The sequence below is a fragment of the Tiliqua scincoides genome, chromosome 2 (genome assembly GCF_035046505.1).
Source record: "Tiliqua scincoides isolate rTilSci1 chromosome 2, rTilSci1.hap2, whole genome shotgun sequence".
NCBI lineage: Eukaryota > Metazoa > Chordata > Lepidosauria > Squamata > Scincidae > Tiliqua > Tiliqua scincoides.
Window position 1 is genome coordinate 217,340,835 of NC_089822.1, and position 17,040 is coordinate 217,357,874.

Sequence of the window (17,040 nt, forward strand, 5' to 3'; positions counted from 1 at the left end):
GAAACATTATTTCAATGCAGAGCTTAAGCCGTACTCTCACATAATTTAATTTCTTCCTTTCTTTTGAGAGTGAAATGAAATGGCATAGTAAATGTACCCTTTGGGTTCTGTTATATTGCCAATTTCAGGAGGAGGAAGTGTCTGAATGGTATGAATGCTTTGGCAGAAGTCCACTAAGCAGGCCAAGCTATCTATATTCAGCTTGTCTCATGGCCTAATTCTGTCTCATAGGGTTAAATTAGATCTTAGAATAGAAATGCACTTGCCTCCAAAAATGGCACTTCATGTTTAGTTCTCCTCCATAAGGTCTAGTGGAAATTATATGTTTCCTAACAGACCTAGCCATAATCCTGCCATGAACTGTGGATGTATCCTGTAACGCAGTGTTTCTCAAACTGTGGGTCAGAACCCACTAGGAGGGTCCTGAGCCCATTTCAGGTTGGTCCCAATTATTTTTAATATGTTAGACTTGAGATTGTTAATGGTAGACAACTTCTCCAACTGTGGTGATATTTTCATTCAGGACTCCTGGCCCGTACCCCAATAAGCTTCTTAGGAGCAGAGGAATTCCTGGGCCAACAGTGTGAATGCAGCTGCTCTAGAAAGTAAAAGCTGAGTTGCTAAAACTGAGATGGCTGCTAAAAGTTCATCGAAATGACAAATGGATTTATATAGTATAATCCCTTCTGTTTTGTTGCCATTCATTGCTGTCTTTTGATGTTGTTTTGGATTGAATGAAACGTCTCTCCCTCTCATCTATTGCTTTTAACATTTGATCCAGAAGCAAGGTCATAATGCTGTGTTTATTAGACCATAATCTGTTGCCATGGAAATGATGGTAATTGGTTCAGATTTAGCAAAATTACTTCAATGGAGGATCAGGCAATTGTGGGAAATATGCCATGAGTGGGAAGAAAGCCTTTTGGTTAGATGCAAAATTCTCACTGCCAGCAGACCAATACCTCTAATTTTGTATGTGTGCTTTTACTAGTCCAAGCAATAGCTAGCCAGTTTTGTTTTTTTTACAAAATGGCAAAATAATTTTTTTTCCAAGCAGCATGTTGTATTGCACACATCTATACTTATTGTGCAGTACAAATACATTTCACTAATCTTTGCACTTTTCCTTGATGAGTGACACACCTCATCAAGACCATCACCTGTTCTGTTTAAACTGCAAAAAATTTTGGGCAAGATTATTCAGGGATTGCAAATACCCACCCCAAACTAAAATTCCATCTGAATTCTCATTGCCACTTTTCTGAATGGTATGGCTGCTCACTCACCAAAGCCTGCCGAACCTCTCCACTTGGCACAATTGGTGGCCACAGGTTTTTTTTGGCTAAGAGCGTTCTCCCTAATGGCCAGCAGATGGGGGGGAGGGGGAACACATGCATGGTGGCTTCAGCAGCCAGGATTCCACTCCACCCCTTTGCTAGTGCTAGTGGAGTTTATGCAGCTCTCACAAGAGCTGGAGAGCATCTCCAGTGCATGCATTGGATACACTTTCAATGTATGTCATGTTGGTTTAAAGCAGAGGTCTTTAAACTTTTCAGCACGATGGTCTCATCGTATATCTGACATGGTGTCAATGACTGGTAAATAAATGGAGAACCATTGTGCTTAAGAGTTTGGTTGAATATAGTAGTGGCTGGGGGTGAAAGAAGCAGGGGAGCAGAGGGCAAAATTGACTTGCTCAGGAAGAGAGGGAATGAATTTTTTTAAAGCATCATGCAACCTACGACGCAAATCCCAAACATTTTTGTCTTAGTTTCTGCTCCTTATAAATTTAACATGGACATTAACTTTAATTTATATTTATATTCCAGGTCTCCCAGCAACAGTATACATCTCATTCATCCACTAAAGGTGTTGAATGGAATGAAATGGAATAATTTCTTTCCATTACATTGCATTACATTCAGCATCTCTAGTGGCTGAATGTGGTATATACCCAGAAGTGCATCTTTTGGTCTGCCTTTTGCCCTGAGAGGCTGCAGAACCATGCTTGCCAGATAAAACCATCCAGAGGGCTGGATGTGGCCTGCAGGCCAGGGTTTGGAGACCCCTGGTTTAAAGGGGACAGTTCAGGGAAGATTGTGGAGAATTGTTAGCTGCTGATTGGCAACTCAAGGCCAAGGCAGCTGTGGATGAAGAGAAAGTGGGCCACAGTAAGCCCCCTGCTTCCTGTTCCAAGGCCTCAAGAAAACCACTGCACCCAATATACTTCCATGACATAAATGCAGACTTATTTTTCCTTGAATTTTGAAGCAGAACACAGAGCGATAGCGCTTTTTGCAACATGCTGGTCTTTGTCAAACTCTGCCGGTAAGCTGTAGGATTTTGTGTTAGGCAAAAAGGATTTTTTGTGATGATGACAGCTTTCTACTTGTCTCATCTTAGCCACTGCTAATTATTATGTGACTCTGCGAAAACAATTCCACCATCACTGTGTGTTCTTTTTGTGTTTTAACAGGTTTACAGGTTGTCCTGAATTCCATTATAAAAGCCATGGTCCCCTTGCTCCACATTGCCCTTCTGGTGTTATTTGTAATCATAATCTATGCTATTATAGGATTGGAACTTTTTATTGGAAAAATGCACAAATCATGTTTCTTTGATGACACAGGTGAGTAAAAGCTGATACTTGCATCTGGAACTAAATTGTGGTGTCTTAAAAACCAAGCCCTGGAAAAAAATGAACTCAAAATATTGAACATATTGGTTTTCACATTAGCAATTACGAGGAAAGGCTATGGCGTTTGGGCCTCTTCAGCCTAGAAAAGAGGCGCCTGAGGGGGACATGATTGAGACATACAAAATTATGCAGGGGATGGACAGAGTGGATAGGGAGATGCTCTTTACACTCTCACATAACACCAGGACCAGGGGACATCCACTAAAATTGAGTGTTGGGAGAGTTAGAATAGACGAGAGAAAATATTTCTTTACTCAGCGTGTGGTTGGTCTGTGGAACTCCTTTCCGCAGGATGTGGTGACGGTATCTGGCCTGGACGCCTTTAAAAGGGGATTGGACAAGTTTCTGGAGGAAAAATCCATTATGGGTTACAAGCCATGATGGGCATGCGCAACCTGCTGATTTTAGAAATGGGCTATATCAGAATGCCAGATACAAGGGAGGGCACCAGGATGAGGTTATCTGGTGTGCTACCTGGGGCATTTGGTGGACTGCTGTGAGATACAGGAAGCTGGACTAGATGGGCTTATGGCCTGATCCAGTTGGGATGTTCTTATGTTCTTAATTATTGAGGATTCCTAATCAGGACTGATTTGGGGTCTGTCTGACACAGTATACTAATGAAAGTAGTAATATTGTACCAAATTAGAGTAACTACAGTCACTGTCAAATATGTATATAAACATAAGAAGAGCCCTGCTGCATCAGGCCAAGGCCCATCTAGTCCAGCTTCTTTTACCTCACAGTGACCCACCAGATGCCTCTGGGAGCATGCATTTATATCCTGTTGCCACTCCCTTGCACCCGGCATTCAGAGACAGCCTACCAGTAGAACCCTGAGTTTGCATATAGTCATCATGTCTTGTACCCTGTGATAAATCTGTGATAACCCTTCCATAAATCTGTCCCAGTCCCCTTTTAAAGGCATTTAGTCAGGTGCCATCACTACATCCTGTGGCAAGGAATTCCACAAATCAATTGCTCACTGGGTAAAGAAATTCTTTCATCTGTTTTCTCCTTCCACTCACTTTTAGTGGATGTCCCCTGGTTCTGGTGTTGTGCAAGAGGAAAAGAGTCCCCCCCCCCTTCACAGAACTGAAGTCTGTTTTATCTTCTCAGAGTTCAGCAACTTCATGATTTGATCTCAAAACACCTGTGTTTTTTTCTGGAATGTTTATATAAATACCTCAGGTATATAGGAGCAGTTCTAGAAATATAGCATTTTTCCATGTCACCTGTTCGGGCAACAGCAAGTGTATAAGACTGCAATCCTCTGCACAATTACCTGGGAGTAAGTCCCACTGAATTCTTTTGAACTTACTTCTGAGTAATCATGAATAGAATTGTGCTGTAAGCTTGTTAACTATGATAAAAGTCCTGCTTACACATTGAACTCTTTAGCATATTAGACCTGATTCTTGCTTGACTGCATTAGATTGTAAACCTATGGGCAGGGATGTTGCTTTATTGTTCTTTATTGTACAATGCCAAACTGTTGTTTATGTAATATTAATTTTTCCAGGGGCATTAAGCCTGGAATTTTCCCCTGTGATGGTGGCACCACAGATGCTTGCATGTAGAGAAAACTGACTGTATAAACTGTTCTTGAAAATGAATGGATACTGAACACCATATTTCTCAGGAATTTACCCAATATGTACAAAAATGGCCAACACAGCTAAAATTGGAAGAAGTGTCTACATTTTCTCTAGCTGCCATTACAATGGCTGTAACCGTGTTCAGTTCGGTTCACATTAATGCTTCTCCAGGTGATCATGGACACTAATGTGGCCAGTGAAAGACAATGGCTGCTTAAAAGTAGGTGTAACTGCCTGTGTGAACCAGACCTTAATGTCTCTCCAGATCAGGGGTGGGCAAATGTTCAACTTTAGGCGTCCTAAACCTTTAATAATTGTGTAGGAGAGAAAATTTCAGCAGGTGCAGCTTATCACCTGTGAGATGACAAGCTGAACCTGCTGAAATTTGCTCTTCTATACAATTGTTAAAGGGCCAGTATGCCTAAAAGTTTGCCCAGCCCTGCTTCAGATCAAAGGTTTAATTGTCATTCACTGTAAAATATATAGCATTTCTCAATTGTTATTGTCATGGAATGTCTTTCTTCAAGTTACTTGCTCAGGACTCCTCATCTGAAATATGTTTGATCAATTTTTAGATATATTAGCTGAAGAAGATGCTGCACCTTGTGCATTCTCAGGGAGTGGACGTCAGTGTCCAATAAATGGCACTGAATGTAAGGGCGGCTGGGTTGGACCAAATGGAGGCATAACCAACTTTGATAATTTTGGCTATGCAATGTTAACTGTGTTCCAGTGTATAACCATGGAAGGATGGACTGATGTGCTATATTGGGTAAGTAGCCAATGACATTTACACTATATTTATTTGGAAGCAAGCGGCACATCTAAAGGAAAATGGCATTGAAGGATTCTTTCAGTAAGGAAGCTTTGTGATCCAGCCTAGTCAAGGACCCCAACTGTGCACTTCTTCTAGTTACAAGATTTTATTGGATTCCTCAGATTAGAATGCTGTGTAGAAATGTGTTCACTGCATGTTAATTTTAAAGCAAATTCCACATGGACAAATTGATTCTCTGTGCTTTCAGATGGCATTTTTCATGTAACTCCTGTTTTGAGGAGTTTTTGTGTGTTTTTGCCTGCACACACCCCCTCAATAAACATACAAGGCAAAGTTTTGAGTTAAAACTGGGCCACATTTATTGAAATTAATGCCAATTAGCAAGCTACTGCATGCCTTGCAGTTCTATCTCCATATGTTCTTTACTATGGGCACCTCGTTGGGGATATAGCAACCACTGTCTATTCCCCTTTTGGGTGTTCCCACCATGACTCAAAGCTGCCAGACAATCTCTTGAAGATTCGCTGTCCCCTATGACTCTTGCTTACCTCATGGTGCATACCAATCCCTATTCTTGTTCCCTGTCCTACACTATACCTGCCAGGTTTAACCAGCCTGGCTGATTATACCACACCCTTAGAAAAGTCTGAAATAGGTGAAAACACTCCTTACCAACAGCCAAACTGGTGAGTGCAGAAAAATTCTGACCTAACTCAAAACAGCAACCAGCTAGCTTCAAACTGTTCCAGTGGGTGGGTGGCTGGGCTTATCACAAAGTTGAAAACAGGCGCAGTCCAGAAAGGCCAAGACAAACTATCTGCTGACCATGATCTAACTGCAGCAACACCCAATTAAGTACCCCAATTTTCCTACCCTGCTTTGTGCAATGTAGGGATGAGGCAAAGATGCCTTCACTTCCAAAATGGCTGCTATTTAAAGTTCACATTTTAACATTTTAACAATTTTTTTACAATTTTATATCAGCATTTACTCAAACAGATTTGTGTTCCTTTTGAGTTTGCCAGTAATTTGGCAGGCATGTTGCAAATGAAGTATTAATCTGAATTGGGTCTTAGAGCAAGATTGGTTACTTCTTAGACCATTTGGGTCTTAGAGCAAGATTATGTTACTTCTCATTTTAATTACCTTATAGGAGGACAGTGGAATTGTATCCCAGGATTCTAGAACTTGCAGTGAAAAAGTCTGCTATCAATGTAGTGCCCAGTTCTGAGAAGCTTTAACAAGTGCTGGTCAACATTGTTAATTCAAATTACAGGGGTCCCTCCTTATCCTTGGGCTCCTCATTCTCGGATTTCAGTATCCAAACCCATGACTGGAGGGCCTCAGAACACCTTCTGGATGCACTCAAAAGGCACTTCTGGTCGTGTCTGGGAGGTCCTCTAAGGTCATCCAGTTGTGGATATAATTATCCATGGAATTTGGTGTCTGGTGGGATCTGGAACAGATCCCCTGCAGATACCAAGGGCCCACTGTATGCCTACAAACTTTTTATGGTAGCTGCTATACTTTTGTGTATCCTCACATATATATTCATACTAAACCTAATAATAATAATAATAATAATAATAATACAGGTATTTATATACCGCCTTTCTTGGTCTTTATTCAAGACTTTATTCAAGGCGGTTTACATAGGCAGGCTTATTTAAATCCCCATAGGGATTTTTACAATTGAAAGAAGGTTCTTTCTTTCAAGAACCACAACATTCAAGGTGTTTCATTCCGATCTGGCTTCACATTCTGGCCTCCATCCTCCCACACTCAGAGCAGATGGAATGGCTCGGCTTCAGCTTGTCAGCTGGTTCAAGGTGGCATGGGTGCCAGTGGCCTCGAACTGGCGACCTTGTGGATGTTATCTTCAGGCAAATGGAGGCTCTAACCTCTAGACCAGACCTCCTGCCCACTACCTGCCTACTACCTTTACACATTGCTATTCTAGTGTGCATTCCTGAGCGCACTAGCCTGAATATTACAGTGAAATGTTGGGACTTGCACATAAACATGCTTAGGACTAATGCTTCAGAATTGGTGCCATGGATAACTTTAAAAGCTTTCAGAATTGTGCAGAAATGAGGCTGGACTGCTCTGTTTTGTTGTGTGTGTTCGTCTTTGAAGGGATTATATTGTGTGTGTAGGTCATGCATGCGTGCCAGTTTTATGTACGCAATACTAAATCTAAGAATTATGATTAAATATTCCATTCTTTATAGAACATTTATTCAGCTCAAAATTAAAGGCCTGTTTGTGGTAGTATATTGCAGTATTTGCAATATTGAGTGTTGTGATTCAGTGTTAGCAAATGCAATGACAAAAAATAAATACAAAGTGATTCATTCTGAAGGAAAACATTGATCGACCTGTAATGTCATTTTCAGTTATATTTTTGTTTGTTATTACATACTTTTCTTTGGAATGAGTCTGTCTGAATGTCAGGTATTTGGGTGAGATTTCTGTCTTCACATGCAGAATTGTATTTTTTTTAATATAGCTGTACTCTACAGTGTTTAAATGCCCAATTGGGTCTTAGAGCAATTAGCATTATTAAAAGTAGAAACTTCTGTGATGCAAGAAGGATTACTTTTTTTGTCATAAAGTCTTTTGCTTAAGGTGATAGAAGAACAGCACTAATGCTAAGTGTTTCTGCAGCCAACAGGGATTTAATTAGTAATACCATTATTCCCCATGTGGCATTAACTCCTAAAGTAGTTTCTGCCACCCATGGAAACAGAAAATAACTAGTCTGTGTGTTTACATATTCAGCAACAAAAACAATTGGTATAGATGCTGTTATTCTGCTCTTTAGTAATGAACTAGTCATGAAATACCAGCCATTGAGACAGGCAGACTGTAAGTATTTAGAGGGCGCACCTTTTGTAATAGGGAACCATGAGTGGATGGGCACAATGTACTCTATGCTCAAAAATGCTTCACAGTGGGGTCCTTTTTGATGGAATTGAGGCCACTGAGCATAACATTGTCCCAAGCATAGTGCTGTTCCTTTCTCCATTAGAGCAAATGGGCATTTGACACTGAATCATAGGAGAAAATCATACATTGAATCATAGGAGAGAAAATAAAGAAGGCAGGGGCTCAATATTAAGATTCCCTGGACTGAGAAGAGAGTGCTAAGGTATGAAGATTACATATCAGTGTTTCAAGTGAAAAGTGTAGCATACTAAGCCCACCTGAGGAGAAAATTTTTAACAGTAGCTTTACAAGGAGATGTGTATTCCCTCAGAGCCAAAAGTAATTTACTCTGACACAATTCCTCTGTCTTAGGTTTATAAGACTCCTAACAGATGAAGGGTGCAATCCTAACCCCTTTTGTCAGTGCTTTCCAGCACTGACTTAAGGGCAGTGCAGTTCTGAGGTAAGGGAACAAACATTCCCTTGCTTTGAGGAGGACTCCGTGAGTGACAACTGTAGGATGCAGCACACGTCCCATTGGTACTGCTATGCCAGTGCTGGAAAGTGCTGACATAAGGGGTTAGGATTGCGCTCAAAGGGTCAGAAAAGCATAGGATGGCTCTCTTGTGAGCAATCAGTGAATGTCTTCTCAAATATGCACTGCCTCAGAAAGCCATGAATTTTGGGCTTTGTATAATCACTGCATGACTGGATGTCACCCATGCAAAGTTCAGCCATTTGAAAGGGTCCAGGGCCTCTGAGGCCACGTTACTTTTAGTAGGCTTCAAAAGATTGATGATAAAAAATTTAGAGACTATGAACCTGTTGCAGAGGACTCACTTGCATAAGGTTCAACCACATAGTGACTTTTTTGACGGATAGAATTTGTGTTATTATCAGCTTCCGTCTTACTACATATGTCCAGCCACGGGGTTGACGCCTGCTGCCCTGGGGTATTCTCACTCAGCAGGGTCCACAAGGGTCAAGGTTCATGGCCAAAGGGGGTGACTCCCTGTTTCTAGGTCCTAAGCTATAGGCCTGAGACAGTCTATGTGGGCAAAGGGGGTTGTGTCTCCCTTGGTTCTTCTCCCAGGTTATGACTCCAGCTACGCTCACAGGCCAACCAGCTTCTTCACCAGTCAGCCGCCTTGCCTCCACTGACTTTCATCCTTGGCCTGTTTGTGCCTTATGAAGGCTTCACCAGCTCTCTCTAGCTCTACCCCTCCCGCTCTCCCTCCCTAGTATAACCAGGCTTGCCCCAGAACCCAGCCTCCCTTCACCCTTTCTTCCCATCATTGTGTTCCTCATGTGTCACCCCTGCCTTCTGAGGCTGACACCAGATGGAGCGTCCTGGTTGGCTCCTTCCATTCCACAGGCCTGCTGCTTCCCATGGAAGGGGTGGGCCATCAACCTTCCCAGCTGATGGAAGCTGCTCCAGCAGGCTTCGCAGCAGAGTGACTGCTTCTGGGTCCTGGCAGTCATCTGCCGTGACCATCACAGCATCCTGGCTGTCACTGGTGCAGCCGGGTGTATCATGCCCATCGCTTTGTGCTCAGCCTCCTAGAGTTAGGGGCCTTGCCAAGGGGACTGCATGGGCTCATCACCGCAGCTGACAGCGGGGAGAGGGGCTGTTGCTCCCCAGGATACCTCTGGCAAGGTGAGTGCCCAACTGGGACCACTCAAAATATATTCACACAACAATCAGGAGGGGGGCATTGTGGCTTGGTAACTAAGTGCTTTGAGTTATTTAGGGTGCAATCCTGACCACCTTTCCAGCACTGACATAGCTGTGCCACTGTGGCATACTGCATCCTGCAGTGGGAAGGCAGTCAAGGGGGCCTCCTCAGGGTAAGGGCATGTTTGTTACCTTAGGGCTGCATTGCAGCTAGGCCAGTGCTGGAAAGTTGGTTAGGATTGTGCCTTTAATGCTGAGTGTAGTTTCATGAGCACTTGCAATTATCATTTAAAATTATCATTTTAAAAAATTATCATTTTTTTAAAAACTGGGTAGCTTTGAGAGTAGTGCTTCCATCATCTGGAACCTCCCTCTGTGAACAGATGCTCTCTCTATGAACAAAAGAACATACAATAGGGCCTTTGTGCAAGAGGTAGTGGTCCTTGCACAAGTGGAAGAGATCTTTGCACATATGGAACACTCCTTCCATTCATGGAAGACACTTCTGTTTGTGAAGGGAGCTTCTGATGACAAACTTACTACCTCCATAAGTGAGAAATACAAGTGCAAGAAAGTAAATATTAACAAAATCTAATAAACAGGAAGAACGATCAGTAAACTACGTATGTAAAGTCTGGAGCAAAAGTTCTTCTAAATTTATATCCATAATATACGATTATTTGCATTCTGATACTTTAATAGCAGTCAAGATTGCATCAAAGCTGGGGCTATGTCAGAGGATGAGTCCTTATATATTTTAACTGCTGCAGCTGTTTGCACTTTGAGCAAGTCCTGTGTTTCATGTTGAGAGTCCTTGATATAATCAATGACTATGATAAATTGTAGGCTTCCAAAGTACAATATGTAACTGGGTAAAACAGTCTGATTGGTGTATAAAGCAATTTGTTGTGGTACATTTCTGGCATATTGAAAAACAAATCTATCACTTACAGCCCAGTCCTATCTAAACCTCCCTGCCAATGCAGCCATGCTGCTGGAGCGCATGCCACATCCTGAATGGGGAGAGAGCAGTCCTGGATTTCAACTCTGGGTAAGGAAACATTTGTTCCTTTGCCCAGGGGTAAGTTGCTGTCATCTGAATGGACCTGTTTGGACCTGCCCCAGTGATTTAGTTAGCCCAAGTGGATTAGAGAAGGCGGCTCTAGGCGATAGGATATTGGCAGCTGCACTGCCACCGATACCACCCCCTCCTTGGCCTCAATCCACCCTCCTCCCTGTCCTGGTCTCTGCCTTGTTCTGGCTATCTCTTGCCCCCTGCACTGACTTACTGGCCCTGGGGCTTGTGGGAAGGCCACTTGCATGTTGCCATAGCCACTTGCAGAGGCAACCTAGCTGCAGAAAATGGTGTGTTGCAGTTGCGGCAATCATAAAGCGCCATTGCATAGCTGGAAACGCCTTCTGGCAGCTCAACATGCCCAAAAGATTGAGCCATTGATCCACAACACTTTTATAAAGGGAATCTTAATATGTGTGTGGAAATTTAAAAGAGCACCTAAACATACCAATGTCTTCACAATACTAGGGTAGTATAACTCACTGGTTCTCAAACTTCCCAGGAGTTTTACTCCCAGGGTAAATTTTTGCGGGGTAGGGGGTGAAGCAGCAACATGATGATCCCCAGGATTGCGTCGCTAACAGGGGTGGAAGGAAGGTGCTTTTACTTACAGGTGGCTACAGGACATTGCAGGAGGTGTGGGCTTTCCGATGCATAGAACATTGAAAAAGTGGGTGCAAAGCACTTCCTAGTTGTGAACGAAAAAGGAAATGCGTTGTGCCTGCTTTTTTTCAAAGTTCTAAGCATCGGGGAAGGCTGCACAGGGCTTCACCCCCCCTCTCCCCTTAAAGGGTCAGGATCCTTTAATCAAACTGGTGGATTGTGATCCACCAGTTTGAGAACCACTGATACAACTTATTAGAAGTATAAAAAGTCAGCATGGTTTCTTCAGATATTGTCTTGGTAAACCCAAGTCTATCTGGTTGGGTTTGTCGGGAAGAAGAAAACTGTACAAACCATGGCTTGCTGGTTGTTGTGAAACACAAACTGATTTGGAGCCTAAGCTTGAATTAGTGCAAACTATAGTTTGGGTGTTATAGCATGGCCCATCCAGTACGTGACATGCCATCCACTATGTTTTCCCCTGGCTTCCCCCACCCCCTCTGTTAGCTGTTGGAGGTAGGGATAGGGAAAATGTCAGACATGTCACATAGTTTGTTATACTGTTGCATGTCACCAGGAAGAGAAGAGAAAAAAAAACCCCAGTGCCATTTTTCTTATATCATCTAGTGTTTCCCTTAATGCGTTAAGCAAAGACTATAGATGAGAGAGCTTATAGTCTGATTGTGTTCTGCAGTCCAGAGAGCACAGGGAAGAAGTTAGGCCAGTTTTCCTAGCGGACAGGTGGTTGGTAAGCTGTTAGATTTGAAAGGCAATCCCTTTTGAGCTAGCTTGATGTCTGAGCTTCTGAGTTTCTAGAGCAGAGCCTTTGAAATCAGCAAGATGTTGAGAAACTGGCTGTTATCCTCTAAAAAAGGAAGAGCTGAGCAGCACACATTGAAGTCTGCGTTCGAGGGTTAGTTGACCTGCTGTGCTGACATCAAAGCCAGTTGGAACAGCTCATGCCATCCGGATTCCTAAGGATATTCTAGATGCTGATAAAAGTACTACCAACTGAAATGCCAGTTAAAACACAAGAAATATATCATTTCTTCCTGTGCAAGAATTGTAAAAGAATGTGAGGTGGATAGATAATTATTTAAGTACGTATATTGAAATAATTCCCAGGTATGCAGTCAGAATTTGTTTTTCTGACTACAACAGGGTGACAATTACCCTATTAGAAGGTCTTCAGAATGGTGTAAATTAATGGCTAAATTCAAATCCTCAGATAAACATTCGTGCTATAGGCATAAGGAGCAGTACTGGAAAAATTGAAAAAAGGATGATGGTTGCTTGTGTGAATGAACATCGTTTCCTTTGACAGAGACTCTCAATGGGAAGGAATGGCAAATATAATTCTTTCTGCCATGCTGTCATGTCAGAATGTGTATTACTACTCTCCATAAGTTTGGCATGCATATTAACCTAGGGAAAAAAATACTTTAAATGTTTCATTGCTTTAAAAAGTTCTGAGTCTGAATGTACGCAGAATCACTCTGCTGGAGAGGAACAGTTGATTTCCAACATTGACAATTTTTGGGAACAGGACTGTAGTAGGACAGTTCAAGCAAGAAACGCAGAATAGCTGCCAGAGCATAGGGCATCATCAGAAGCACCTTCTGTTCCCAGAAGCAGTGTTCAACTCGTGCAGATTCCCTTTGATTGAGCTGAAGTGGTCCTTGAATAAGCAGAATACTTCTGGCAACAGAAGAAGCTTCTGGTTCTGCTTTGTCCTCTGCAAAATGGTTGGGATAAACCCCTTAACACAGCGGTTTTCAAACTCCCAAGGAGAGTTGAACCGCAGTAAGTTCCTTCAGGAGTGGGGGGGGGGGGAAGGCAGTGATGCGATCCATAGGATTGCATCGCTCAGGGGGCTGCAAGTACTTGGATGTGCTCACCAGTCCTTGCAGCAGCCTCCCGGGAGTGCAGGGAGCCCTGTGCGAGGGTCTGCAAGGCTGCCCAGGTCTTGAAAAGTGAAAGTGCAGTGATCACACTTCACTTCCACAAAACCAGAAGTGGAGCACGATCACTGCACTTTCACTTTTCAAGACCTGGAGAGTCCTGCAGATGCTTGTGCAGGGCTCCCCGCACCTCAAGGAGGCTGCTGCAGGGACTGGTGAGTAAATGCCAATCCCTACGCCCCTCTTAGTGATGCAGCCCTGGGGATCACGTCACTGCCTTCCCTCTGCCCCTTAAGGGGAAAGTGACAAGGGCTCGCAGGCTGGGGCGTCGCAACACCCCAGTTTGAAAAGCCTTGCCATAACATATTGGTGAAGTTTGCTTTCAGAGAAGACAGAAGTGTATCACCTGTGAAGTAAGGAGCACCTATGTACAGACCAAATTGTAAATAGGAACATACAGTGGCCCTTCATCTTAGGCACAGTTGACCTATGTGATTCAACTTCACATGGTCAACAAACCACCACCACCCCACCCAAAGAAAACCCCCAAACAGAACAGCAGTTTTAATAGTGCAGGTGATTCCATCCACCATAATATTCTCAATATTAAATAAATAATTGTCAAATAAGATCCACGTGCTGAATTCTGTTGCTCTCTTATACTTTACAATAATTTCATATAATGCATTTGGTTGGGAATGGGGCATGATCTGGTACTTCTCTTCCTCAAACTGCATCTGATCATTACGAAAGCGAGTGCTTTTGTCTTACTTCTTTGTGTAGCTTCCCCAGCAACTGTTTGCTGTTACTAATGGAAGTAAACTGTTTGTATAAGATAATCTTATTTCTTACAGATGAATGATGCTATGGGATTTGAATTGCCATGGGTGTATTTTGTCAGTCTCGTCATCTTTGGGTCATTTTTCGTACTAAATCTTGTTCTTGGTGTATTGAGCGGGTAAGCATACACCTTTTTCGTCCTAGAAGCAGAGTCCTTCATTTGGTTGCCATGAACACATAGGTATATTGTAGAGATAATATCAAAATAATAGGAAATAAAATTTTTAGGATGAAATGTTGAATTTAAAAAAAATTGGACAATGGTAGGAATAAGTGTCCCAAAGGCAAATCCAGCTTTCTGTAAGCAAAGCAGATTTTCTGAAAAATAATGGACAGACATACAGAGATATTCATTTATCTATAAAGATACTGTAATAGTAATTAACTAATCAGTGTTCTTAAATAAAGAAAAATGAAAAAGAAATCGCAAAGTGTTAACAGTTGTTTTGTTCAATAGGGCAGAAAGTCCAGAAATGGCTTAAATGATCAAGGTCTAATAGAAGCCTGATGCTGAAAGTTCTTTAAAATATTTTAATTTTATGTTGCATAATTTCATATCCTAGTACCAGAAAATTGGTAAGCATGGTGAATTGCCAGTTAAATAAATGCTTAAGCAGTAAGATGCTAAAGAGCAGGTATGTTATTATACGCTGAATACCTGTGTGATCTGTCAATTGCAAAAGGGACTCTGCTGTGTAGTGAATTGCTGAATCATAACGTATTTCCTTACATTTTACAGGTAAATGATGCAATAGGATGTGAATGGCCATGGATCTATTTTGTTAGTCTTATCATACTTGGCTCATTTTTCGTACTTAACCTGGTTCTTGGTGTACTTAGTGGGTAAGCAGTTAGATTAACCTTGTATATTCCACTGCAGTGTGTAAAATGGCCTATGCATTTGCTCAAGCTTACCAGTGATGGCTTTTCTGCATGTGCCTTGGATTGGTATGTCATTTTACTGCTATTTGCTCTTCTGAATGTCTGAACCTTGTGTTTGTATCTGTCTTTACACCCTGTGTTTACAGTGCCTGCCAATCGCCATCCCTGAAGATTCACTAACTGAAGTACTAACTTCCTAAAAATAAATTAAAAAAAAAACTTCCATTAACTAGATAACATCATTTTGCACACAATGAGAGATCAATTACACCTGTGTAAGCATATCTGTTTTGTTTTTTTCAGTGTAGGTTAAACTTAACTGTCCATTTCTGAAGGTTTACCTTCAGTACTGGAAAGCTTTTATAAACAAATCTTTTGTGTAACTATTTGTAAGATGTACCTAGTAGCAGGTGGTTCACGTTTCCTGTTAAACAAGTACAGAAAATGTTTGGATCATTCATTGTTTAGTTCTACAAAATGTTTGATATTGGAAGTGATATCCTATCTAATGGTGTATTTTAAAGAGGCTGAACTGTAAGGTGATTGTCGCCCATGAAAGGCACAAAAATAATTAAGCAGCAGCTACTCTATAACTGTCAAAGGGAAAGCCTGCTGCACTTGTGGTGCTAGGTGTTTAGTTACCACTTATTAAATTATGAGCAGATCCCATTGATTTAATGATATTTACTTCTAGTAAAATATGCTTAAAATGCTAGATCTTCAGAGCAAACCTATAAACTTATATAAACTGTTTTGGAAACCTCCTTGTGTGTGTTGTATGAACAGCATGATACTGTGACAGATCCCCATCAGGATGGTATCTGTATAACTATAGAAGGAGAAAATGTAGATATGTGATCATCACAAAGCTCTGTGCAAGTTCCTTCTTCCTGCCCTTATCTTACAACTGCAACTTCCTAGGCTATTGTGGGTAGCCTGGCAGAAGAATGGGCCAATTCATCTCTCTGGATACCAAACAGATAGTTGCATCCTGGTGGTTCCAGTCCTTGAGCAGTACTGATTGGCATTTTTAGTACTAAATGAAATGTAATTACTACTCAAATTGCCAGTGGCAAGCAAACGCAGCTTACCCCAAAGAGATGTAGAAGATTAACACTGCTATCTGAATCCATAGAGTGTGATGGCCAATGGCAGCTTTCAATTGACTAGTGAAAATTCAGGCTGTGTATCACCTGATTTTTTTCTTATGTGAGTGATTCTTTCACCACAAGGGAAAGGCCATGTTCATGCACTCATCCCTGATTTAGCAAAACTGTAATGAAGGATGTGTCCATAAATCAGAATTTCCTAGACGTACACCTTCAATAAATTATCAGCTATTTGATTGGATCATGCGCTTAACAACGGGCAGTATTTAGCAGCTTCTGTTGTCCTTGTTAGCTGATTTTATCTGTGAAGTGAATTTTATCTGTGTTCCACTAAACAGTAAAAAAATGGAAGTTTAGAAACAAAATATCTTGTGTTCCTGTGCATAGTGTATTAGCTAAAAGTTATAAACACTGTTAGAAAAATTATCTCTTCAGTGGAATAACAGCAATATGAATGTATCAAGGCTAGCAAGGCTTATGGTGTCAGCAAGCCTCTTATTGTGTGCTTAGATTGTTTATGTTTGAATGGCAATGTTACAGCAAAAATGTTTTTAAGTGAATCCTGAAAAATGCCCCCTTTATTATTTATATCATTTTTATATAACTTATGGAATTCTGTATGAGTTTAGTAATCTGGAATAAGGACAGTGTCTCTCTTATACTCAGGAACAGTTAATGCAAACATTATTTTTAGAAGATAGCTGCTGTACCAATGCTACACTTAAACCAGTACTATATAGCCTGATGGCCGTTGAGATCTTGGTCTGCTACCAATATGAGGCACCATTTGGAGAGGCTGTAGAGAGGATTCTACTGCTTCAAGCAGGAGGTTGGACTGTGTAGCAGATGGCTGTGTAGGCCCCTTTCAGCTCTGTGGTTCTATGAACTGTAGCCCAATTCAGTGCTTCCACCCTGCTGATAAAGTCATGCCTAAAAAGGCTTGAGCATCATCC

General features: G+C 41.6%; 1 protein-coding gene across 2 annotated transcripts in view; it reads left to right on the forward strand.

Moving 5' to 3' along the window:
* Window positions 1–17,040, forward strand: part of CACNA1D (calcium voltage-gated channel subunit alpha1 D) — a 277,638-nt gene that overhangs the window by 113,581 nt on the left and 147,017 nt on the right. For both annotated transcript variants that reach the window (XM_066613921.1, XM_066613922.1), the window contains exons 5-7: window positions 2,477–2,629; window positions 4,872–5,068; window positions 14,111–14,214. In XM_066613921.1, coding sequence (XP_066470018.1) covers window positions 2,477–2,629; window positions 4,872–5,068; window positions 14,111–14,214 — 454 coding nt within the window. The remainder of the gene's footprint in view (window positions 1–2,476; window positions 2,630–4,871; window positions 5,069–14,110; window positions 14,215–17,040) is intronic.